Source organism: Pelecanus crispus, chromosome 1 (assembly GCF_030463565.1).
Source record: "Pelecanus crispus isolate bPelCri1 chromosome 1, bPelCri1.pri, whole genome shotgun sequence".
NCBI classification, from domain to species: Eukaryota; Metazoa; Chordata; class Aves; order Pelecaniformes; family Pelecanidae; genus Pelecanus; species Pelecanus crispus.
In genome coordinates, this window is record NC_134643.1 from 214534905 (window position 1) to 214561894 (window position 26990).

Sequence of the window (26990 nt, forward strand, 5' to 3'; positions counted from 1 at the left end):
GCCTGGGAGGTTTTTCCCCCGGGTATGTAGGACCTGGAATGCTTTTCGTGTCTGCTGTGACCTTTGTGCTGCATTTTAAGCAAATGTCAGCCATGGTCAGGTAGGCCTTTGAAAAAATTAGGCTTGTCGTGGACTAAAATAGGTGAAATGGGAAAGGATGCCACTATATAGGAAGCTGTATTGTGTCCAAACAGAGAAAGAAGGAGGCTTTACCATCATCAAAAGTCACTTTCATCGTGCTATCCTTGGATTGCTCCTAAGAGCAGGCATGCTGACCTGCTGGTGAGGTCAGGGTGTTGCAACTAGAGCAGCCTGGGAAGAGGAGGGTGGTTTGTGAGGGAGGAAGGCCTCCTGCTCTCCTTTCCAGTGTGTCTTTGCAGTTCACTGCGTGTATTCTTACTGACCCTTTGTGGAGCTTCAGCTCTGCCTGTCTTGGGCCTGATCGTTTCTGCATGGAACGTCAACAGCAAACACAGCCCCTACCCATGTACGTGTTCCTCCCGCTGCCTCGCTGTTCCCTCGTGGAAGTGCTCTGTTGCACACACAGGTTATTTCCATTTGGCCCTGGGAAATTTCCATTTCTTTTTATGCATTGTTTCACATATGCTTCAGCCTTTTGTTCACAGTCTTGTTGCACCGTCTGTCATTAGGGGCAGGCATAGCAGAGCAAGCTTCAACTTGGAGCAGCACTGAGTGTCTATAAACACAGTGGTCAAAACCTTCAGACCTCTGGCTTTTGCTCAAAATTCCTCTCTGCGCATGTAAAGCAGCTTTCCAAGAGAGAAACTCTTGCTCCTGGCAGGAGCAAATATGATCCTGAATATTCCGCCAGGCAAAGAACAGAGACAAATCCTGGTTTAGAAATAAAGGAGAGAAGCCAACTCCTTACCAAGACCACAAAGTGGGAGAAAGTTTAAAAACTGTTCTAAAATCCCAACCTAATTTTCTGATTCTGTCTGAAGTTTCCTACAGCATTTGAGTTCAACGAGTACTTCCTGATAACCATCCTGGATCACCTGTACAGCTGTTTGTTTGGGACCTTCCTGTGCAGCAGTGAGCAGCAGAGAGTGAAGGAGGTAAGACAGCTTCTCTCCAAGGTGAAGGCATGGTACTGTGATTGCTTTAGCTGGCCAGATAATGCTAGTGAAGTTGTTTCAGCACTCAAAGGTAGTGGTGGATGCTGGTCTGGGTAATGCCAAGCCCTCTTCTTAACAGCTGGGGGACGGGGTATTTTCTTCCTTGTGCAAACTGCTCTCTGTTGGAGACTTCACATTTCAGAGCTATACCATTTCCTTCTGGATAGTCCCACTGCTTTCAGCATGGCTCTCAGCTACTCTCTGGTGGCTGAATAGCTCCTGGTGTCTCCCAAGTAGGTGGAAATGCAATTTTTCTTTGAACTCCAGTTTAATGTAACCTTCTCTGTGGAAACTGGTACCTTTTTGCCCTCCCTTTTCCTTGCAGTGGTCCCATTAGGTTGATTTTAACTACCAAGTGTATATTGTCATTCTGCACACACACAGGTTTCAGCAAGTAACTGGTCTCAGTGTGTGTTCTTGCTGTGCTTGCATTTTTCTGGGAGAGGACAGAGCTGCTAGTATGAGGAAGGACATGCCTCTAGGTCCTGCCACCAGCCAGCTCTGCCCTGCAGTCTGGTTGAGGTTTGTTTGCCAAGGGTGGAGCGTATAGATATGTACATTCAGGCCACTCAAACACTACCCTATTCAGACCCGGTCTGGAATCAGAAGGAAAAGCAGTGACACTCATTCTGTCTCACCTACCTAAACCTGAAGCACTTTGTCACCAAGAGGTTGCAGCCTAACATCACAGACTTATGTTGAGGACAGTGCTGTGTGGATCTGATGTGATTGTATTTGACAGCACATCAGTTAAATGAAAAAAAAAATTGCTGTAATGCAGAAGTGATAGCATTGTACTGTAGTGAAATCAGGGTCCCTGTTTCTCTAGAGTCCACAATGATTGAATAATTGTAATTTCCAGAGAATAAAACCTGCGTGCTGTTTGCATGTGGGTATTGGGGTTTTTTTGTTTTTTGGGTTTTTTTTTTTTTAAGGCCTTGTGAAGTATTCAATCTAGAAAGCACTTCAACACTGGTTTCACTGGGACTATTCACAGGCCTAATTATTCTGCTAGATCAGGGCTAAGTCAAATGTTTTCTTTCTTTCTTTCTTTCTCCTCCCCCCTCCCCGCAATTAAATACTCCAGCAAGTCCTCCAGGAGCACTTTAAAGAGGTGAAATTTAACTAAAGCATTGAGAGTTCGCATGCCAGCGTCCCCTTGCTGTGCCAATGGTGATTCCTGGTCTGTGTTGGCAGCTGGGTGGGTAAGAGGGGATGTTTCCGTGCCACAGTGCGTGTGTGCCTGCCTGCATCTGTGTGCTCCGATTACAGTAACCACATCAAAAGAATTTTTTTTTTTTTTTTTAAGTTACAAAAAGGCAACCAGCTCTGTATTAATGACAGATATACGTATATGCTGTTATATATACTTTGTAGATAAATGCTGGAATTCGTATGGGAAATAAAGCCTCCTCCACCCCCTTCCGTTGCAGAGCCTTCCAAAAAAGACCGTGTCGCTTTGGTCTTACATCAACAGCCAACTGGAAGACTTCACTAACCCCCTGTACGTGAGCTACACCAACCACGTCCTCTATCCCGTGGCCAGCATGCGCCACCTCGAGCTGTGGGTCGGCTACTACATCCGCTGGAACCCCAGGATGAAACCGCAGGTACGTCTCTTCCAAGGATCCTGCTTCTGTTTCCCTCTCTGCTAGTACCGATACTGTCATTTTGGAGCTCCGAGACCTTGGAAACACAAGAAGTAATGTACAAACTTACACTGTTACTGCTTAAATCTAAAAACAAAAGCCTGAATTTGAATGCAAGTGCATGAGAGAGCAGCACCTACAGCTGGCTCGTGCAGGTGCTCAGCTGGGGGTCGCTGCCTCGTGAAATCTGCAGGGGCTGAAGATACTGAGCAGTTTAGAAAATTTCTCACTTAAAATATGGGGAAAATCATCTGGATTTTCTCTTCTTTACAACAGACCCTAAAACCCTAAGACTTCTTTGGATGTGGGATTCTAGATCCGAGCTTTGGGGCTGTATTTAGATTATTGGCAACAGGAACCTGCTGCATGCTTTGCCTGCCCAAGGCATGGGGCTCTGACTGCAGCCCTTGTTATGCTCTTGAACCCTGACAGCAGGGCAACGGGCGTGCCCAGGGCAGGTGCCTGAGACAAGCAGCCTGAATGCGGCCCTAAATGCTGAAATGACTTTTTAATAGGAAGGGACAAAAATTCCTGGATTGCCTCAATGTCCAACTGCAGTTAACAGAGCTTTGCAAATCTGGGGCATGAAATACAGGAACCCAACAAATGCTTTCTAGTACTAACTGTTTAACAGTCAGAACTATGTGAAAATATTTCAATAAATCTGTATTGTCCGCCCTCAAAGTCCTGAAATTATGTCCAGACTGAGATGCCAAGGCCGGTGTCCCCCAGAAACGTCAGAGATTAGAGTTTTGTAATTGTCATCTTTCAAAATATACAGTGTTTTGTTTAGCCACCATTGCACTATGCGTGTTGGATAAAATGAGTATCCCAAAGCCAGAGCAACTACTCGCCCCTGGGCTGGAGACAGTGATATAACCCACGTACTGCCCTCCTTCCCTCATCACTGTGTGCCAGGTCAGCGGCAACGTTTTGTGGTTCAGGCTTCCACTTCGATTCTTCCCTCCCAGCACTCAGCTGCAGGTTTTCTTGCAGGAACCTGTCCACAATCGCTACAAGGAGCTTCTTGCCAAGCGGGCTGAGCTGCAGAAGAAAGTGGAGGAACTGCAGAGAGAAATCACCAACCGTTCCACCTCATCCTCGGAGAGAGCTGGCTCTCCCGCACAGTGTGTCGCTCCTGTACAGACAGTTGTATAATACAGACTTTTTTTTGCCGAGTACCTTCCCAGGACCACAGGGGCAGCTTTTCTGAAACCCTCTGGATTTCCAGCGTGGTGTCTGGGAGATGCCAACCTATTTATTTATTTCTCTCCAGGGTAATTTATTAGTACTGTAGCACTAGAGGAAGCTTAAGCAAAAACAAACAAACAAGGCCCCCTATGCAATTAACCTTCTCAGTGTCTAGATTCTAATACAAGCCAATTGCACTTGCCACCCGAAAGAAACCTAGAGCTCGCTCTTTGTTCACTGATGTGCTGGAAATCACTTGGCTTTAAAGACAGACTGTGCACTAGAATGAAGTATTGTGGAGGAAAAACGTCTACTCAGAAGTTTGAAAAATCTTCCCTTTGCTAAAAGGAAATACTGACTGTGGCTTTGTATTGGAGCCTAGAATAGAGGCGTAAAGTCATGAAACCCTCCGCTATTAACATCTGCATAGCAGCGTTAATAAGAGCATTTGCCATCTTAGAGACACACAGTGATAGCATCTGAAACATATCACTGTTCTCGCTTTTCCCTTCACTTTGATCTAGATCATAGGAAGCCATGCAAATGATGCCTTATTTAAAGAAAGGGCAGCTTCTACCAGTAAAACATGGTGGTAGAGGAGCAACCTACATGACCTGTAACATTGTAGGACAAAGTTTACTTCCATCTCTGCAACTTTAGAGTCTCACTTATGGTTTACATTGGGTGTGCCAGGATGCAACTTCAGCACCTTTATGTCTGAGGGGGGAAGCAGAGCATGGCTCCCCTGGGCTTCCTGCAGCGCCCCTGGCCTCCAGTGCCTCGTACTCCTCAGGGGAAGGGTAGTGGAGCACCAAGGGGCACGTGTGAACTGCTGGGATCAGTCCTCTCGCGTCGCTCGGGTAAGCGTAATTAGTGACTTTAATGCTTCTTTAGTGCAGGATCATAGTGGCGTACTTAAGATATTTCCGTTTTCTGTTAACTAATGGAAGCAACTGTCTATCAACCAAAGAAGCCTTTCTGCCTGCATTGCAACTGCTGCTTAAGGTTATTCTGGTAGACTAAACAGCTTAGCCAGTTTCTGAGCCCTGTTATGTTTAGGTCTTTTTCCTCATGGCGTACTTCAAGAATTAGTGTCACCTGACTAAAGTCCAAATTCAATTTTAATACAAATTTTGCTGTAGAAGTGGAGATAAAAAACATACTTGATGAAACCATGACCGCCCCATTGCTCTTCCAAACAGCTAAGTACTTTCAAAAGCCACATTCCCTCTGAGGCAGTAACAATTTCCCCCTGCAGTCTCCATCTCTTCCTGCTCTGCTCCAATCCGTGTCTCAGTACTTACACAGCAATCCACAGCCACCTTCTGACAGAGTGAGTAACAGGCTCTACAGCAGCACTGCATTTGTTAGAGGGTGGCCTGAGACATACAATTCTATAGTGCAAAGAATCCGGATCTGCTCTTATGTACAATCACTATGTAAGATGGTTCATAGCATTATTCCGTATTAGCAAATTGACTGTGTATATTTTGTTTCTTGATGAAGGCTGTTTGGTTTCCTTAACACTAATAAAAATTGATAAATGGGTAAAGTTCCTGTGCTCTTATTTGCAGCTATGTGGTTCTCCAAAGGACTTGTAGGACGTGAAAACATTAATAAAATAGCACTGAAAATTTAGTATGTCAAATCCAAATCTCTCATTCTTCTGCAGATGGTCTTGCAAGATGCTAATGTTTACACTCTGAAATTTAGAATGACAAGAAAGCAAAATTAATCTTTGGACAAGTTTCTCTTATCCTATACAAACCAGTATTAATACAAATACAGTGCTTAGCTGCTCAGTATTACAAAAATGCTTTCACAAAAAAAAAAAAAATCCCCAAACCAAAACAATTTCTGCACTTTAACAGTGCTTTAGCATAGTAACTTCTGTGTAAAAGGAGGATTCACATTTTTCTGTGTAACTCTTGTTAAGCGCAAATTCACTGGGATGATTTGGGATCAACTGAATGCCTGCTCCTTGTTGCTCTCACCCCAGTGGGCTTAACTCCAACTCAGGCACCTCAATAGCTGTATGCAGCGCATACAGAGCCTAAAATACTCCTAAGCCCTCCATCAGTAAGGAGCTGCCTGAGGACAGCCTGAGGTAATGCTGAAGTTAACTCATCTTTGAGCAAGCTGATCCCAGAGGTCCTTCCCAGGCAGAATTACTGAGGGTCGTTTCAGCTGCTATCTCTAGGAACCTCTGGGATGAGCTGCTCTCCAAGCGGTTACTCCAGCTACCTGGAGCCCATGTCTAACATAAATGAAGTTAAGCAGGATGGCTCCAGGCCTGGTTAACAGCTTCTGAGTTCTCCCTTCACAGCTAAAACCTTCTGTGCCTCGGAGGCAAGCAGGGCGGATCACCTACAGGTAAGTAAAGCTCAAATCCCTTCTCCCTGTGTTGACCCCACCCTTCCCTGCCCTTTGCCTGTGGGTGGGCAGCTCTCAGCCTCACCTCACCTGCAGCTTGCTAGCAGCTCATATGCATCACCCTGACCAGGGACATGTTACTTCACCACAAAAAGCTCACTGGATGGGGCACAGTGCTGCAAACATCAAGTTAATTTAGAGGAAGTGCAGCTTTCCCACAATTCATTCAACAGGCAAGCTGGCTTTATTATTTTTCAGCTGTAAAAATGGGTAATCTGGGTCTTCTATACATTCCATTAATAGGAAAGTCTTTACGTTATTAACATAATAAATAACATTTACTCAGCTGTGCAAGTCAGAGTGCAAAATGAATTGCACCACTACCCAAGTAGATAGCTCAAAGCACATATTTCAAGTTAAAAGCAAGATGCCAGGACTGAATGGCATGATTGAGGCACTTGCAGTTTAAAACACTTGTGGTTTATCTCGCTCCTTTACCACCCAAAGCTGTGGACTAAGAGACAGGATATTATCCCCTATCTATAGCTTTTTCGTAAAGTAAGATTTCTGTAGAAAAATTTCAGTCTTCAGACTTGAAAAGAATTCAATCCATCATTAAGCAAAACAATTTGGAAAAGTTATTTTGCTCCTTTTTTGAGTACTCAGACATCCGTTGCCATTAACGCTGACTAATGCCATGTAACTGAACAAGAACTAGGAAGGCTTTTTGAGGGGAGCTCCACAGAACACCTTTAACAGGTCTACCTGCTCTCCCTCAGACACTCTCAGAGTTTGAGCAATTGCAGCTGCACGCAGAACAGAACTGACAAAAGCCCTTAAGACTTTGGGCCGCAGCATCACTTTCCACAAGATGCATCTTGTGAAGCCTCCCAATGCACAGTTCCACAAGTGTGAAATCACACTGGCATTTCACACATGCCAACCTACATGAACGTGGAAAGAAAATGGAGGGACTGCTGGAACCGTAACACAAAAGGAACTGGTGGAGACCTATGTTCAGATTCAGTGGCTGGGTACCTTAAAAGTGGAATGTGTTTTAAATTAGACCATAATATACACAATCAGACCCAGGGATGGAGAATTCAGGGCCCATATTTCAAAAGTGCACTTAGCATACAGTAGTCTCTTTCACACAGCAAGGGAGGCAGCTGCTTTATATCCAGAATGGGAGGAAGTTTGACTGGGATGGTGTCAAGAACATCTCCTGTAGAACAGTCAGTAGTCCCAGCTGATATCATCCTTCTGTAGTGAAGTCTGTATGGTCTGCATGTCTCTCAACAACTGAAGATTTTTTCGACTCTTCTCTCCAGGTTTCACTTTGATGGGACCAGCATTCTTTCCTTTTGTGGTTACTGTAGTTGTTACTTTAACCTCACTAACAGGGGACCTGCTGTCTTTTATTTGTTTAGCAGAATTCTTTTTGGACTTGCATTCTCTCTTGAGTCTCTCTAGCTGAAAGAGAAACACAAAGAAAAACATTAAGCAGTGACCTTGTTTCAGTTTACGTTGTGCAATTCCTCCAGACAGCTGAAATATCCCACCACTCCCCTCACCCAGCCAAGCAAATGGATGCTCCCAAGTCACCCTGAATAATAAATATTTTGTTTTCCTTGCACAGCACTGCTGTATTCACATCTTTAGAACTGTGTTCAGCTTGTAGTCTGAACTACTAGGTTATCTCTTTAAAAAACATCAAGTTAATTATGGGGGAATGTCTCCACCATGAACATAATAGAAAAAGTTATATATGACAAAAAGTTGATAGTTGATTTGTCACTGTTACCATCCAGTGATTAAGAAAGCAGAGGACAAATTTTTCTACACACATACTAATCATTTTAATAGCTAGTCACCATCAGAGATGTAGCTTTAAAAAGAATACCAAAGTTCTGCTGAGGTGAAGGCTGGTATCCACACACAGCACTATAAAGCACAGCCTGTAAGACTCAGCACTCAGCCACAAGGACTGAGCTGGCATAAGCTTCGGGGGGAACTGGACAGAGTCTGAGGTGCAGACACGTTCATATTCTCAAACTGCAGAACAGCTGGATTCCACGGTTCCCCTCACTTCAGGTAGTGGTGCTCCCTCCTCCTAGTTCATAGCATGCAGCAATTTCCCTAAATGCTGACTCCTAAAACTTCTGTCAATAGCTAGGCAGGAGCCTCAGAATATGCAGAACCGTTACTACTGGGAACTACTACACATCTGTTTCTCTGCAACAGCTCCTCTAAAGATTGTAAGAGATCAAAGGTGAGTAATGCTGCTGTTTGAACACATTTCACATGTCCATTCTGGATGTCAGCAGCAGTGCTCTCAGTACTTTTCTGTGTAAGTTACATCCGACGAGGGTGAACCTTCTTGGTTCATATGAACTGAACCAGATTAAACACACTGGGTTAAGCTCTTTGAAAGAGTTTCACTAAAATGAATGAAGCTTATGAGAAAATAGGGAATCAATAGGTTTTATAGCTTTGAATGAATAGGCTACACTATTCAAAACATTTTGAAAATTGTGTTAAACTGAAATGGATATTTCAGGTTGTATAAAATGCAAATTAAAACATAATTAGGTCGTTTGCTCCAAGCAAAGCAGAACCATCAAAAGATTCAGCTCAACAGAAGGTCATGGGTTCAATCCCTGCTCACTGCAGGGGGGTTGGGCTAGATGATCTCTCAAGGTCCCTTCCAACCCAAAGCATTCTATGATTCTATGATCACTTGGAAAAGTCCCAACTGGTACAGCAGCATTTCTTAAGGGTTAGAACAGTGAAAGTCCCTGGGAACCCAGGTATCTCTTTAGATACAGTTACGTTACAAGAAGTTCAGTGTGAAGAACAGCATTTCACGAGGGCTTTCCCCCACTATCTGTGTAGCTGGCTGTCACTAGGGGCCTCAGGCAAAGCGGTTGCTTTGGTTCCGCACAGCTGTTTGACACAAGCCAGGAGTGAGAGTGACTGATCAGCACACAGGTATCTCCCGACACATCAGATATCCGACCAGAAATGTCTCCCAGGCCAACTGCTGGGCACCCAGGAAGTGGACTCACACCTTCCAGCCCTGTATGCTGTTTCTCAGCTTGTGTATTGTCCAACCAGCTTATGCTGTGTTTACAGAATTCAACAGCTGTGGGATTTGCTATCGTACAGTAGACTATCTTTTCCCTGTTTTGGGGATGAGAGGAGTGTAAAATGCAATGCAAGAACAGATGTGAAAGCTCTGCCCAGGACAGGGTGACATGTTAAGACAGAAAGGATACTCCTGCAGAAATACTGGGATATAGAGATGGAGGTATGCAGACTAACTTTGGGACATCAAAGCTAAAGCTAGGCACTACTGCTCTACAGTAGTTATTTCTGCTTCATTCAGTTAGTGCTATATTAGGATAGAATGAAAAAAACCCGAAACAAAAGCCAAACAAAAACCCCAAAACCTTAAGATAGCAGCTCTACAGAAGCATGAACATAGTCAGAAGTAACTCACCTGCAACCGATGCCTCCGGACTTTGCTGATCTGGTCTGCCTTTGCTTCCATTTTTCCCACCAGCGCCTCAAGTTCCCTCTCCAGATCTTCCCTCACTGCAATGGTTGGGGCATCCTGGACAAGCTTTGACAGCTGCTGGTGATCACTAGCATGGAATTCAGACAAAACAAAGCTTACATCAGACTCCCTTGGCTTCTAATGCTCGTACACCCAGTTCAGAAATAACACTTCTAGGAAACCATAGCACCAGCAGCCAGACATGTTCAACATGCCACAACAAACTAGTAAGAACAGTTTTACTGGTTAGCAGCATTATTACAGTAGCACATCCTGGTGGCAGGCCGCTGCAACATTAAGTCTCAGTAACATAAGTAGCTTCACACATTCAAAATGACCAAATAATCCTTTGAGGGCATGATCTCAGCACTCATTGAGTTACTATTTTGTGTATCTGCACCTACTGCAGTTGTGCAGCAGGACAACAATTCATGTTCTGTTAACCAGGACAAGCAAAATGCCTAGTAAAGCTGTCCTTTAATGCAGTATTTGTCCACTGCATCAGACGTTACCACACTTCTCCCTGACCCCTCACAAATTTGATGCTGCTGCATATAAAAGCAGGTATGCAGTCCAGATTGTTTATCAGAATTTATTTTTAACTGCAAAAATAAATGACAGCCTCCGCAGCCAGTAGAACAGAGAGATTACATCCCAGAGACTTCCCAAAACTAAATCCTTTCTCAGGAAAAACCTTCCAACTTTAAAGCAAAAGGCAAAAATATAAAGCATCTACATTCGTGATCTGCAGTGGAGAATATGCCGAACTCACAAACTCATCTGCCCAAATTCATCTTGTAAAGTCAGCAGCACTTCTGAGAGCTCTTCCTGAGATGAAGAAGATTCCTTTGGCAGCGATGTCCTTCTGCTTTTGCTGGCAGGATGACCGGTACTGATGGGTTTTGCTAGTGGAGTATCATTTACCACACGACTGTTACACAAAGCTTTCGAGTGTTGCTTCATCAGGTGTAGGACATGTTGGACATTGGCACCAACTGAATGACTGGGACTGGTAGACTGAAAGGAAAAGTAAAAGAGACTTCTTTTAAATGGCATTGTCAACAACCTACTTGGTACTAATGGAGAACATTTAAAAACAGTAACATTTCTTATTTGCTGCCAAGAATGCATTTTTTGTTTGAATGAATATGCACTACCAAGAACAGCTTGACTAGCAGCATAGAGAGGACCCATTTTTTTGGAAATGCCACTTCAGCAAGTTATCGATACTCAACAAGCCTTTTGAAGACAAACTGGCAGAAAAGAGTCAAAGAAAATGAAATGATCTGGCCACTGGGTGTCAGGAGTGCACCAAGCCAAAGCCACTTAAGGAGCTGCAGCTACTGAGCATTAAGCTTTGGAATTAAGCAGCTCACCTTCCCAGCTACAAAGGGTACATCACCCAGACACAGTCTGTAATGGGGCTGCGTAGTGAGATGGCTTGTAAGAGAGCATTTCTGCAAAGAAAGAAGAGAGAAATGTTTATGAAAGATGACACTACAGCAAACCCGTTTTCCCTTTGCTTTGTAATAAAAGAGGCAGCCTACCTTCCTGACTGCATGCACACACTCTTATTTAACTCCTCAGTAATTACCCTTCTCTTGCCCCCATGTTACCTTCTCTGGCTGCTTAGTTTTTTTCCTGGGTTTTCTTGCTTTTGGAGAAAGCAATGGTGATGCTGCTTGAATCAGTAGTCTGTTGGTCTCCAGGCCTGTCTGAAGCTTTAATTGAGGGAATAAGGGGAGTTACTGGAATTATATTAATAGGGAGTCAGAGACAGAATAGCTGAGAATTGCAAAACAAGAATTTTTAAAATACAGGCTCTCTGAAAGCAAGGGCTGCAAGTTTTTAGGATGCTTCGGCAGTCCAAGATCAATTTAAACATTAAACAAGAATACTTCCTCTGGTAGCGCTACTCATCACTAATCCTAGTAAGTTAGAAGATTAATCTTACTGCATTACTCCCATGCAGGCAAGTGCCAAAACATCAGCTGTGCTTTACACTTGACAAAATGTTAGGGAACTCGAGCCACCCACCCCTGCTCAATAGATCCTGTGGCATATAGTTAACAGACAACTATTCCTTCTGTTCTATTAAATGTGACAGTAAAAAAACCCCAAACCACCTGTTGGAAGAGTTAAGGTCAGGATTCTCACTGTCAACAGTGAGCTCTATATGCTTCACTGTTCCTTCCAACAGGAAGCTACAGCATGGCTTTAGAAATCATCTCCTAACCAATCTCAACTAGAAGCATTCACAGAAGAATTACTCATGATTAATTTGAGACACCACTCCCCTCCCCGCCCCCCCCCCCCCATGGCAAAGGTTAATGCTAGAGCCTAACACGTACCTACATACTTCTTCAGCATACAATGAATATTTAATGAAGACAACACTTCAAGGTTAGGAGAAGACCAGTGTCCTTATGGGCTCATAACCAATAGTATGTTGCCTCTTTTTTGCCTCCTACAATATTTCTAGTTAGAGTTATGAACCAGGGAGCACACTTGTTGACTTTGATCTATTTAAAGCAGAGATCCTCATACATCCTCAGCTATGAATTAGTCTGAATTTCTATTCCTCTTTTCCAACTGGCTTCTCTTACTGAAGAAATAAAGCTTCAGTGCACAGGTGCTGTTAGTAAAAGGTTTCCAAAAAGCTCAGAGAACTTCAGAACCTCAGATGGGGCGGGGCAGGGGGAGGAAGGCTAACACAAGCTTTTCATTATTCTGTATATAGGAGGCACTTTCAGCAAGTTTAGTTGAAAAGTTGATGGAAAGGAAGAGCTAATTACAGTGCATACCAGTACAAAAGAAATTTCCTGTTGGTTACCTCAGCTGCTTTTTCCTGAACAAGCTTCCTCGCGTGTTCTTCCTCCTGAAGCTTCTGTTCCAGCTCTTTCATTTTTTTCTAGTCAAAGTTGAATAAAAATAGCATTACTAATGAAACAATTATTTTCTTCCTGAAGCCTGCAATACTAAGAGCTTGAGCAAAAGTGTATCAGTTCAACTTACAACTTAAAGCTAAGTGAAGACTTCAGCATTAGAAGTATTGCTGACATTTTGTCTGTATAGGCATAAATACAGCAGTCAAGTGCTTATGCTTAAAACTCAATTGATTTTTCTATTTTTACTTCCACAACTGGTATCTGTATTTAACTTGCAGCCTACAGGGAGAGTAATACACAATGCTGTCTTTCTCTTCAGTTGTAAAAAACCCCAGAAAGTAGGTTGTTTTGTGTACATTATCCTGAAGGACTCTGTACCAGAAAAGGGCTTGAAGACTTGCTTTATTTAGACCACTAATTTTGCTAGTATCTATAACTTAAACTCTTAGAAGAGAGGCATTTTTTAACATCTAGCCACCTTCTTAATAAAGAAGAGAGAGGAAAGTTTATATGATGCCTCAGAGATATCTTTAAGCAAAACTGAAGTGATTTCATCTTTTTATGGTTAAAGACATGTAAGAACTCTTTCAAAAACCCTTCTCAAAGAAAAGGGTTAAGGGGAAAGGCACACATTTCTTTGTAAACCCTGCAACAAGATGAAAACCTTGTTTAAGCAGGATAGACTTACTTAAACTCCCAATGTGAAAGTTATTTGATAACTTTCTGGTTTTATACAGCAGGGTGAAAAAAATGATCCAGAGCTCCAGGACGCAAAACAACTTCCCTCCTCTTCCCCCAAAGACTGATTATTCACAGAGCCACTAATCAAACTTAAGGCAGAAAAGCATGCAATTCAAAGTAACAGCTACATTTGTATACTTCTGTTTATAAACCCACTACACTGAAGTAGTATTTCAATTCTGCTTTACTTAAGCATTAACTGCAAGATTAATGTAACCAGCTGTTATACAAAGGCGTTCAAGGCAAAACCCTGGATAAACATTGAGGACAAAGGCACTATATAAAAGGAACCAACTTTTTCTGTTGAATAGAAGATCCCTTTTGACACCACCACCCCCATTCAGGTACATTCCAGGTCACTTAAAATCATCTTCTGCCCTTTACAGCATGCGGCACAATTCTGGATTTCCATGTGGTCAGTCTCACAAAGATCTTTGTTTAACCTAAGTATAACAGAATTTTTAATATGAAAATGCTGAAGCAAATCTTCTGTTTGAGCTGAAGACTGACATGAAACTGGGCCAATGCTTTTATACTGAAACAAATGAGTATTCGCTCAACCAGCTGCTCAGCTGCAGTGTGCAGCTCAAACTGCACAGCAAGAGTGTATCTTACTGTGTCATCAGTGACAGACCCTGTTACAAATTAGCTATCCAAGTATATTCCCAAAAGAAATTTTTTTTCTTGCTTATAGAAAAAAGTATTATGCGGATTATTGGTCCATCACTGAGAGGGAGAGGCCAGAGGGCCAGCTAACGATGAACACAGACCCTTCCCAGCCCACGCTGCCCGTCACGTAAGGTAGCACGGCACAGAAAATGCCCTGCAGGTCAGCACTGGGCTGCCTACAGAAAATGCCCTGCAGGTCAGCACTGGGCTGCCTACAGAAAATGCCCTGCAGGTCAGCACTGGGCTGCCTAAAACCCTCTGCTCAGTCAGAGTGTTGGGAGTCTTGTGGTCTCTCTGCAGCAGCAGAAGGAGGTAGAATGGGGACCGGATTTCAGAAGCCAACACCACAGATGGTATACAGAAAGAATATGATCAAACACAGTCATGCTGAACTTTTAAAAACTACCGATTCGAAATGAATCCTGAAGAGGCAGACTGGTTCAAACCCACTGACAGCCAGCCAGTGCTAGAGGCCTAGCAATGTCAGGCGCCATAATTCTGCACGCAAAATAATCAATAGTAACTGCATTTCTTAAGGAGGAGTGTGAGTGGCTAGAAAAAAAACCACACCAAACCCCTACAAGTCAAGTCAGATCTGTGTCATAACAGAATATAACTGCTAGCATCGAGTAGCATGCAAGGCAAGTCAGAAGCTGGGAGCTCAGGAACACCCGCAATCCTACATGCCTAGGCACCAACTAACCACAAAAGAGGAACACCAACAGATACCATTAAGGCTAAACAAAGTGTACTGACCTAAAGCCTGCCTGGCCGTGTAGAGTTCCAGCAGTAACTGCAAGTTTTTCCACCACTTCAACTTTAAAAAGATGTTTAGTTGCTGTGTTTCTCTACAGCATAAAGTTTTGCTCAGCTCTATTATTGACATATAGCTATAAAGTGCTGATTACAATAAACAAGATAAATCTGGTAACAGTATCCAGTACAAATGACAGACCTCTGCTATCGACTGCATCATAGTAAGTCTGCTGTACTCTTTTTCCAGCATATCCAGCTTTTCCAACTTAGACTGAACATGTGATTGATCAAGAAGCCGATCCCTCTCCAACGAACCCTTGAAAGGAGAAGCAAAAAGCAAAACAATTATAAGGACAATAAAACAAGACCATCTGTAGTAACTCTTGTGTCTGCAGCACAAAGCAGGCCCATAAACAGTCCAAAAGAACTACTGCTTCCGCTGCACAATTTTAGATGGTCCTACAATTAGGGAGCAAACTGCACCACTGGTCCACCAGTGTTGGGAATCTCACATCAGCCAGATTCAGATGAAAGAGAATTCTGCAGTCTTTCCTCCCTCCGAACCCAACGTGGTAAAAACCCCTCATTACTCAGCTATTAGAAATAGCTTGCTTAATTTTTTTCTTCAGTAAATACTTAATAGACTGAAATAGGACAGCCACAGAGACCAATGAACAGAGAGCTCTAGGTGATCCATACTCCTATAAAACAAAATTCAAGCTCATTTTAGATACAGGCCAAATCCCACAGTCACTGATGGTGGGAAACAGAAATTTTATTATTATTTCTACAGAATCAGTTTTTCAACCCCAGTTTAGCAAAAGTAGTACTAGTGAAGAAAATCCTCAAAGACCTGAAGAGTGTAAACACAAAAGGGAGTTTTTTTCCAGTGGCACATGGGTATAACACTGAGGAATAAGAACGAGCTACTGCAGTAAGCCAATCATGCAAAAGCAAACAATTCTTATTAATACTAGAGCCTGATACTGGCTTAGAGACAGGTGCACAAAGGCAGAAAATACCAGGATCCTGGTTAAGACTGGGAAATTTAAGCAGGGAAATTATCCACACCTAAGTACACAAAGGCCAGCTGAAATAGACATCCACCCTTAAAGATATTAAAATTACAGTAACTATGAAAAATCATGACATAGTTCATGATTTTACCATTTAATCCTGAGATAATCTTGAGAACACACCTGTTTCTCCAAGAGATGCGACTTCTCATTTTCTGCATGCTGGATCATTTTCCTCATGTAGTCCAGCTGTTTCTCTAAAAGGCTGCACCGAGACTCAGCAGCTGCCAGCTGAGAAGCCAGTTCTGAAAATAATAGAAGGCATAAAAGTGAAATCGTGCACTGCTTGTTCCTGGGATTTGATGTTTCCAGGACAGTTCCAAAACAAACAAGAAAAGGATCATCTAAAGAAACCCACTGATTAAGTGTATTCTGTATGCATGCAAATCCCTAAAAGAAAGTATGCTTTTAAAATTATTTCCTCGTAACTCCACGCGTCACTGCAAAGTAGAAGATGCTGAACAAAGTAAATTAAAATAGTTTAATGCATTGATAAAACTCAAGTTTCATCCACATCAGTGTTCTGTAGTATCTATATAAAGTTTGCAAACAACCTTGATTTTTCTTTGACACTTCAGTCTTGTCATGCTCTTTGTGTTGCATTTGTTCACTTAGTACTTTTTTATAGTCTGCTGTTTCTCTGCTGAGGTGTTTCACATTCTCCTCTGCCTGAAGCCGCTCCAACTCCAGTCGATGAATTTTTTCCTGGAGATTCTTCAGAGCAGAAAATATTGCTGTAATTGAACAAGTACCTTCTGTTAGATACCATTAAATCACCACTTCAAGATACATTGAACTTGAAACGTTTTTATAAAAGCATGTTATGTAAGGAAGTCAGAGCGTTCCTTACCAGCATCCAAGACTCCTTCCAGGAATTAAAACCTGCTTCCTTTTAAACCATAACTGATTCTGCAACTAGTCTCAAACAAGTAGATGCCCTTGGTGCACACCTTCATCTGAAACATTTGGGAAAGATGCATCCATTTCCCAGAACAAGGCACATAAATATTCTGGAGATTAAGTGGAGATTAAGTGCAAACAGTGCATCTTCTGACTCTTTATCAGAAGGAAATCAAAGGTCACAACTAGATAGTTACAACACTGGCAGTTCTCTACACTATTATTCCTCTACAAGTGCATGCTAGCACAACAAATACACAAACACAATGTTCCTATGAATGGTCGTAGAGCAGAAAAAAGGTTAGCTATTAGAAAGGCTATAAAAATGTTTCTTTCTCTAAGTGACAGCTCTTTTTTGATTCTTCTGTTTTTGCACTTGTGTTCCCCTCCTCGCCACCCAAGACATGCATCTCCTTTGAGCTGAACAGCTTTCCCTTTTTCTGTTCCATTCCCTGCTTTAACAATTACTGAACAAAACCTTTATCTATTCATCACCACAAAAAGAAAAGCAGTTGTAATGCAACTCGCATCACCTTGCAATTAGACCATCTGCTGGTAATCTGATGTATTACGTCTCTTGGCTGTATTGTTTTTTGCAAAGGGACCCATAACGATAAACCCTTTCCCCTATACAATCCTGTTAAAGTAAAACACAGGAACATGTGTACAGACAGCTCATATAGCAGCCTAATCTGCAAGGTCACATTAACCCACTCCTTTGTGCTTAAACCCACTCTAGAAAAAGAACACACCACCTTTATTACCAAATGCATGAGCACAGAAAAGTTGGGAATGTGTATTTGTTTGAGCATCAGACAACAAAAAAAGGAAAAATCCTTGTCAGAATTAATTTGTTCCAGAGTAAAAACTCATCAAATCTTGAAATTCAGAATAGCACATTAGAGTATCACAGCAGTAAAAACTTCCTCCTTTAAGATAACTGTTAAGTAAATAAGACGTGGGTGACAGCAGTCACAGTTAAGGAGAAGCTATAGATAGCTTGGCCCTGTTTGCAGCATCAGAGTCACCAACTGCACCCTCTTCTCTTTCCTTATGTTTCTGTTACCAGGATTCAGTTGAAATGGGCACAGCTGGAACCATGAACAGCTTCGTTACTGTTATCCTTACAGCTAAATTGAAACCTCTGTACGTTTACAAAAATGACTAACAAAACACAGGAATGAAGCAATTCAGGAAACAAATAAAGATGAAACCAAACACAATGACAAGTATCATTCAGTCACCCTTATTAGAGTATTAAAGCCAACTATGTATGCCAAGACACACACATACACAACACAAAGAAATTCAAACCAAAATACGCAGAATTTACTACACTCAATTTGATTTTTTTTTTTTAAATTAGGGGGTAGAAGGAGCAGCAAGGACCCCCAAGAATAATCAAATCTACCTTCTCATCTGAAGTTAATTCCCATATCCTTAACCTTACTAAAATATACACTCTGGAACATTTTTGCATTTTTAAAACCTATGCAAAAAGAGTAAGATATTGGATCATTGCTGTTGGATTTAATTTTCAGTATGTATTCATATTTAAACATTTTTTGAAAACAAAGACACTTCATAATTTTTAAAATGGGATATAATTTATCATATTGTCTCTGCACTTAAATTTCAGAGTTGGCAGATTCCCTGCTTGAAAAAAGTTGCCAAGCGAAAGTTTGGAAGTCAAAAGATGTCACTAATGCAACGTGCAACACAATCTACAAAAATACGCCTACATCAGTAATTCATAAGGAAGCTCTTTCCTGCACATCCGATTTTTTATCTGTCACAAGGTTCCTTTAGTTTTGTGTCAACGGCACTCTTAAAACTGATGGCATTGAGCATATACTGCATTTTAAATAGCACTTCAAGAATTCAGATTTCACCTACTAGGTCATTAACATATTGGTCTCTAGTAATTCAGACATGAATTACGGTATTGGAACAGGGACTCGAGCCTATCATGCTGAGGTTTTTTTACTTAGTTTGGGTAATACTAGGATTCATCCTAAATCTTCATCACTGTTCTCCCTATAAGGGGGGAAAAAAAAAAAAAAAAATCAAGTTTTTCATACCCTTAAGCCTCCATGCAACTCCAGTCTTAAAGGATGTATTTTTGCAATGACCCTGAGCCAAACAGCTCACATCAAAGGATCAGTGCTGCTCTAGCCTCCCAACTCCCCTTGCTGCCTCCCGTACTTACCCCAAGGCAGCTCTGGAGTATGTTTCATTGCATGACAAGCCAATTCACGAAAACAACAGAAAACTAACCAAGAATGTTTTTGTTCATGTCAGGTCAAGCAAGACAAATCTATTTATCTGGAGATGAACACTAGGACCAGAGTGGGAAAGCAGGGAGAAGGAATAGCCTAGAAACAAGGAAGAATAAATGGGAGTAAAATCGCATCCCTTTTTTGTGTGGTGATCTCTCTGTTCAGCCCTATGCTGCATAATACTTTTTTTGTATGCTCTAAGTCCTCACTGATATAATAAATAGTCTCACCACACCCTTTGTCCATGACAAGCTTTCCCATTGCAACAGCACTAAACCTCTTCCTTAGCTCCAAACCGTTTTGGGGACTAAAGTATCCTTATTTCAAACACAGCTGTGAACTCAGAAGAAAGACTGAGGGAGAAGAGGACTGGAGAAGAGGCAAAGAAAACATGTTGGGACAATTTCACAAAGTGTTTGGCCAATTTTACAGCTCTCTACTACTGAAGAGGAGCATCTTTCTTCAGCTGTAAGACGACCTTTTTCATTAGGTATTCTTCAGAAAAGGAAGTGCAAAGGACTGACAAAACAAGTGACCTGCACATGACTAGGAAGTGATAAAAGAATAAAAATACTACAACCTTTGTAGATGTGGACATACAGTACTTCGCCACATGGTTTGGAAACAGCTAAGAAAACAACTTTGCTGAACTATTACCTCTGCTGTTGCTTTCAGGATATGGAATTACTGGTTTCCGTGGGGACCGCAGCAAATCTGAATTAATAAATGGCTTGTACTTTGGGTATTCTATAAATGAAGTTGCAGAGAGTCCATCTGTGGCTGACGCAGAGTTGCGAGTTTTGTGTAGATCACCCTGAAAACAAAACAAATCTATTATTCAGCACATTGGTTTCTCTGTCACAACAACAAAAAAAAAAAAAAAAAAAAAGAAGAATCCAATTAGATGGTGTGGAGAAATATCGCTGCATGACACTGTTAATACCTCAAAAGCTGTATTTCCTTCCTTACAGCCTTAGGCTGTGTCACTTTCACATCCAACTCCCCTACACTAAAAACAGTATCAGAAAGAAAATATCTTTTCCATACTAGTTTCTGATTCCACTTTTGTTTTCTACTTGCTTCATACTGCCTCTTGCTTATTGTGAGAAGATAATACACCAGTCAGTTGGAAAATAGCTGCCTTCTGAACTACTGATTACCCTTACTGCATGCAAGATACTGTACTAAGGTGGCCAAGCCTGATAAAAACACACCCAGGACCGCAGTTCTACATCCACTCATCTAACAAAATGGCTCACCGACTGCAGATGGGGCAGAGGACACGCTCTCTCCTCACCCTCCCAGCTACGCAGTCCCAACCCCTCTTTTCCACTGGCTTCAAGTCATCTTTCCTATCCTTCCACGCACAGATTGCGCCTCACCAGCAGAGATACCTAGGTGACTTCATGCTACACCGCATTAGTGGTATCAGCACAAGAAAAGCAGCAGCAGATGACGGCCGGGAAGGTACCTCTGCCTCTGAGCAGCAACGCAGATCAGCTTGAGACTGTTCTCGAAAACACAGCCACAGAGACCACGGATTTCCCAGCAGTCTACATCAACTTTCAAATGTTTGCTGGGTTTTGGATGTTGCAATGACCAAAGGGGACCACCTAGCTCTGAACATGCTAAGCACTCAGGATACCATTAAACCATGTGCTTTCTAGATTCTTCTAAGCAAAAGGGCCACGGCACTGAGTATACCGTGTTTATAGTTTTGACTCAAAAACTGACCACCTGGCCTAAGCTTTCCAATTTGTGCATATTAATTAAAAAAATATGAATGCTTATTTTTAGCGTGCAAGAGTAATTTGTCTCTACTATACCCACCACTAAACATTTCAATAACGGGATTTGAAGGTAACCTAAGGGAGAAGTGGGCTGCAGGCAGATGCAATGCTCCTACAGCTTTCCACAGAGCATTTACCTCACTAATATGTCAACTGAGCAATTGCTGATCTTAGTAGGGTTTTTTTAGGCTTCTGCAAATACCAACCATTGGGAGCATATTGTGACCTAAATTAAAATACAGAAAGTATTTATGTAAGTATCTCATAGCGTATTAGACAACGGCCCAAAACACATTATAAGGAAGATAAATAATACAGGGAAAAATTTAAGAAAATTTTAAGTTATTTAAAGCCTATATACAGCCAATTTCCTCTTAAAATGAAGTGATTCATTGTGGACAAGAAAATTAAGACCCTAAGTATTCTGAATGTATCAATCAGTGTTTCTAAGCACAGTTTTATGAATGCTTTGCAGTTTGTGTTTATAACATTTTCCTACACGACATAACTGCTTTTCTTGGAATAACCACATTTGCACAAGAACTTTTGCTACCACAGAAAGCCAATTAAAACACTAATCCCTAATAAAGAATATAGTAATAAAAACATTTTGAACACGTTTTTGTATGCATGCATATACACACTGCTTTTATGTGCAGCAGCCATACTGGTCTAACTAGAACATGTGAATTTAAAACAGAATGAAAGCCTGTCAGATGCCAACATCAAGACCTAAACCTCACTCCTGCAAAAATACCATCAGCGTTACAGGGTGCTGAACTGATGAACACAGAATAAGATGACCAAATAATGAAGTAAAAATGTACCAAGCAAAACACAGTACTTTATGCGGCAGGCAATAGAATAACAGCAGCAACGTAAGCCTCAGCAACTCAAACGACAGTAATTATTGATTCAAATATCAACACACTATCTGCTATTGATTCAAATCAAAGGTATCCCATGAAACAGTCAAAAAAAAAAGGGGAATCGGTTTTCACTCAAAGTAGGGCTGCCAGCATCACCACTTTCCTAGATGTCTTTAAGATTTTACAAGTGAAACATGTCTGTGATTTAAAAATGACTCAGTAAAAAACTCAACTACAGGACTTTTCCTTGTTTTTACTGACATAAGTAACACTTTTCTAGCCAACAGCAGACTAACTGAAAGTAAAAGTTAGCATACTCCAAGGCTTGAACACCAAGTTACACAAAGCAAAACAAAAACAGGCTTTTGACTGGTTGCATGTCTTCTGAATTTCACCTAGATGCAAGGTACAAGCACTAATTTGAGTAGTGTAATAGTCAGTACAGATATCCGTTTGACATAAATACTGAAAAAATTGTGCTGAAATATTGTCCATAGTATAGGCAATCATTCTTTGCTTCTGTCTAAATAATCACTTGCTACTAAGTATAGTTTTCTTATATGTTTGAGCAAAAGACTAGTTTATATTCTGTTTCACAAATAGCGACTTCTAAATAACCGGAGTGAAAAACGTGAGAAACTTTATGAAACAGCACCAAGGAATTTCCCATCACAAATCTCAGACTCAATTATCACACCAGTTCTCTGCTCCTCTCCTCGATTGCTCTCAAGTCATTAAAAATTATTTAAGTCTGTTTCTGCTCTTGGAAATTCTCACGGGGAGCATCATGCTGCAATGCTCAGGAAAATCCTGAAACATAAACAAATCCATCTGAAAATCAGGGAACTCCATGTTTTGTTCTGAATCTCAGAGCTAGGCCACCAATGTGGCAGCATGGCCAGCAGGTTGAGGGAGGTGATTTCTGCCCCTCTGCTCTGCTCTGGTGAGACCCCACCTGCAGTGCTGCGTCCAGCTCTGGGGCCCTCAGCACAGGAAGGACATGGACCTGCTGGAGCGGGTCCAGAGGAGGGCCACAAAAATGATCCGAGGGCTGGAGCACCTCTCCTACGAGGCCAGGCTGAGAGAGTTGGGGTTGTTCATCCTGGAGAAGAGAAGGCTGCGGGGAGACCTTAGTGCAGCCTTCCAGTACTTAAAGGGGGCCTACAGGAAGGATGGGGACAATCTTTTGAGCAAGGGCTGTTGTGACAGGACAAGGGGTAATGGGTTTAAACTAAAGAAGAATAGATTTAGACTGGATATAAGGAAGAAATTTTTTACAATGAGGGTGGTAATACACTGGAACAGGTTGCCCAGAGAGGTGGTGGAGGCCCCATCCCTGGTGGCATTCAAGGTCAGGTTGGACGGGGCTCTGAGCAACCTGATCTGGTTAAAGCTGTCCCTGCTCACTGCAGGGGGGTTGGGCTAGGTGACCTCTAAAGGTCCCTTCCAACCCAAAACATTCTATGATTCTATTTGCTAACTACATCTTCTCCCCTCACTCTGGGTACTCCCTGTGGTCTTTCCTTAAGCCACACTAAAGCCTCATAATCGTAAAGAAAGCAGCTCAGCAGTCCCACCAGGAGCCAAGCGCACCAGCGTTACGTAGCGGTAGAGAGCTGAGCACATTTAACCTTCGCTGGTCTGAGGACATTGCCTTCCAAAATCCATTGCTGCTACCACTGCCTATCACCTGCCTCCTCAAGCATGCAAAAGGGAACATTAAAAACACAGAGCAGCAACAGCTTAACACACCAGTAACAAGCAGCAACATCCTGAAGCTCCCAAAGACTAAACACAGTGTGTGTGTGGGGGGGGACACACCCCAAAAAACAACAAACATAACCTCATATGGAAAGTTTTAAAATAAGAATCAGCAACACTTTTCAAACCAAGCAGCTTGTGTAGATGACAACAATGACCATAACATTGTTACTTCTCCGGTGCAGTAAAGAAATACAGCACACTGTGGAAAACTTTCCAGATGGGTATTAATCTCACTGCTATACCAAAGGAAAAAAAAAAAAAGAAAAAAAAAGCTCTATGTTTTTGTCACTACCATACAGAATTTGGCTAGATCCCTGGACAGTAAAAATAACAATGATTTATAAACAAACTGTAGAACCAGAGAGGCAGAAAAATGCAGAAAATTTCTCAGGCAATAACTGCAACAAAAAAGCATGAGGGCACGAAGCCAGAGCCTTTGGTACTAGCACTTTGGCACTGGGAAAAGGGACTAAATTAGAGCGGGTGTATTGCAAGTTCTTATATGGGTGCTAAGAACAGGAGAAAAAAAACCTGAAGCTTGGTAATGCTTTAAATGACACCCAGTAGTCCTCAAAAAAACAAAAAACCAACCCACCAAAAAAACCAACCCACCAAAACCCCAGAAGCTGAAATAGGGGAAATTATCTCAAGACTAGGAAAAAACCAGAATAACCAGGTATTGAGTTCACGGAGCACAAAATATCCAACTACCCAGTTAGTGAAACTTTCAAAATAGCCTTTCTGGAGGGACAATCTCAATTAGCAGCCTGCCCTCATCCCTCAGTACTGACTGCATTACTGGAGAGCGGGGAAGGAAGAACACCCCTATCACCCAGAGGCCAACCTAAGTGCTGTCTGTGCTTGCCTGATACAGAACTGAGTCAGGAATGCTCTAAATTTAAATAACATCCCTAGTTAAGAGCAGACATTAAAAAGTTAACTTAGTCAAGCCATTACATCAAATAAGGGAGAAAAAATGCTGGCACGATACAGTATTTTTTTTGGTACGTTTCTGCTGTAGTGTTCTAGATGTATTAAAAGCAACTATTTTCAAAGTTCAGACAGCATAAAGTTTGCTTTCTTCCTTTTTTTCCACAAATAAAGAAGTCTTCAGTGGGCAGCTTTTTTCCTGCAAGTTTTGTTTTACTAACTAAACTAATTAAACAGCCTACATTCATCCACTTAAGACTAAAACTAGTTTTCTGACATTGTTCTCTATGCATGCTAGAAAAAATACCAGTCAGGAAGGGCACGGGAGTCCTCAAATCACTCTGTCATCACTCTTGCTGGTGCAGGTGCAAATACGGGGCCACGCTGCAGAGGAATAAGAGACAGACAAGAGAGAACACCAAGCTGGGTGCTCACCAAGCAGCTGTTGAGACGCCAAACCATGAATCCTCACAAGACACACCCTGCACACCATCATTCTGCCTTCTCTCCCCTATCTCCACACCTCCAAAGTATTACATAGGACACGGCCGCTTACAAAGAAAAAAAAGCAACCAAAAAACCCACTTGGCTTCATAGAATCATAGAATCGTTTAGGTTGGAAAAGACCTTTAAGATCATAGAATCACAGAATCATAGAATCGTTTAGGTTGGAAAAGACCTTTAAGATCATCCAGTCCAACCATTAACCCACACTACCAAGTCTACTCTAAGCCAATCAAGGGTAGACTAGACTAAACCGTGTCCCGAAGTGCCACGTTTACCCGTTTTTTGAACACTTCCAGGGATGGGGACTCCACCACCTCTCTGGGCAGTCTGTTCCAATGCTTGACTGCCCTTTCCGTGAAGAAATTTTTCATGATTTCCAACCTAAACCTCCCCTGGCGCAGCTTGAGCCCGTTTCTTCTCATCCTTCCTTCGGGAAGCCGCAAAGGTCAAACCAAAAAGTCAAACAAGAAACCCAACTGGAAAGCTGCGCCGGAGGTGAGGAGCTGGTGGAGGTGAGCAGCCTGCACCCTCCCAGCCCAGCCCAGCCCGCTGCGCTGGCTCTGGCCGAGCCCCCGTTTCTCCATGTCGCCTGTCACGATCGAGACGCGGGTCCCGTTGCTTCTCCACGCCCGGCGCCTTGCGAGGAAGGCGGGCGAGGGAATTCCAGCTCCCCGCTCAGCCACCTGCGGGTCACCGCCACAGCAGCCCGCTCGCTGCCCACGCACACGCCACGGACCGGGGCACAGGCCCGAGTCACGCCGAGGCTCGGGGCGACATTGTCGCCTCACAAACGGGAGGGAGCAGCCCCAGCCCCAGCCCCGCAACCGCACGGCCCGATGTTTAGGCGAGCCTCCGGCCTCGGGAATAGGCGTTCTCAAAAGCGTGGCCCCAAATTTATCTCCGAAAATAAAGCGAATTACAACATTTTATTCCCGTTCGCTTACAAATACGCTCTGCGGACACCGGCACGGCAGGAGGGCTGTTTAAATAGCGGAGTATCCTTCTCCGTTTCTGTCGTTTATATAAAATACGCGCGCGTAAGTGACGGGTTTCCATATATATACACTGCATTTAAAAGACAAGACAGCTTGCACGGCCCGCGTTGCTCCCGGCCGCCGGGGCGGGCAGGCCGCCGGCCCCGCACTGCCCGGCCGCCGCTCCCGGAGCCCGCCGCGGCCCGCTCCCGCCCCCGCATCGCCCGCCCTTCCCCTCGCCGCGGCTCCGGCGCGGGCGAAGGCCCCGGGCCCGCCTCCCCCTTCCCGGCCGCAGGGACCTCGGCGCCGCACGCCTGAGCGGGCTCCGCCGGCCCTCAGCCCCGGCGCCGCGCAGCGGGGTCCGGGCAGGCTCCCGCCGAGCCGCCGCTCCCTCAGAGGCGGCCGCCGAGCCTCACCGTGCGCTGCTGACTGCGCGCCGCCGCCATATCTGCCGGACGCACGTACTAGTGCGTGGCCCTTTAAGGCGCGACACCCGTGCGGCGGCACCCTCCGCGCCGATCGAGGGCCACTTGACTGATGTCCCAGCTGACCAATGAAAAGGGAGGAGAGGGGGTTAAGCCCCGCCCCGGAGGAGTACGAGGGCCCGTCACAGACTCAGGTTTGAGTGACACGTGAGCTACCCAATAAATAATAAGAACGGCGCCTCTCAGCCAATCGAAGAGGACGAGGCACCAGAGGCGGTGCGGCTTCCTGCGGCCAATCGCCTGAGCGGGGAGGAGGCGCGCGGGAGGAGCGAGCGGCCGCGGGATTCGTGTGCGGCTCACGGCGCCTGCCGCGCACGCGCGGAGAGCGGACGGCGGAAGAGGATGGTCTTTGTCAAAGTGAGCCCCCGCACTTCAACCAATCGGGAAGCAGAAGTCGCCCGGGGCGGCCCAATCGGCGCCGCGGCCGCGAGGCCACCCAATCGGCGCCCAGGGC

At 43.4% G+C, this 26990-nt stretch overlaps 2 protein-coding genes across 2 annotated transcripts in view; one reads left to right on the forward strand and one right to left on the reverse strand.

The window, feature by feature from the left end:
• The window catches only part of MTMR2 (myotubularin related protein 2), a 40444-nt gene extending 36413 nt beyond the window's left edge, over positions 1–4031 (forward strand). The window contains exons 12-14 of the mRNA XM_075727917.1: positions 963–1076; positions 2570–2746; positions 3782–4031. Coding sequence (XP_075584032.1) covers positions 963–1076; positions 2570–2746; positions 3782–3943 — 453 coding nt within the window. The 3' untranslated portion in view covers positions 3944–4031. The remainder of the gene's footprint in view (positions 1–962; positions 1077–2569; positions 2747–3781) is intronic.
• An 801-nt stretch (positions 4032–4832) lies between these two features.
• Positions 4833–26543, reverse strand: CEP57 (centrosomal protein 57). Its single transcript, XM_075727916.1, has 11 exons — positions 26468–26543; positions 19875–20031; positions 16593–16772; positions 16162–16283; positions 15162–15278; positions 12742–12819; positions 11525–11629; positions 11285–11365; positions 10681–10925; positions 9852–9996; positions 4833–7822 (listed from the first exon to the last, which is right to left on the reverse strand). The coding sequence occupies exons 1-11, from the start codon at positions 26495–26497 to the stop codon at positions 7586–7588; spliced, it is 1497 nt and encodes a 498-aa protein (XP_075584031.1). The 5' UTR covers positions 26498–26543; the 3' UTR covers positions 4833–7585.
• Positions 26544–26990: the final 447 nt, after the last annotated feature.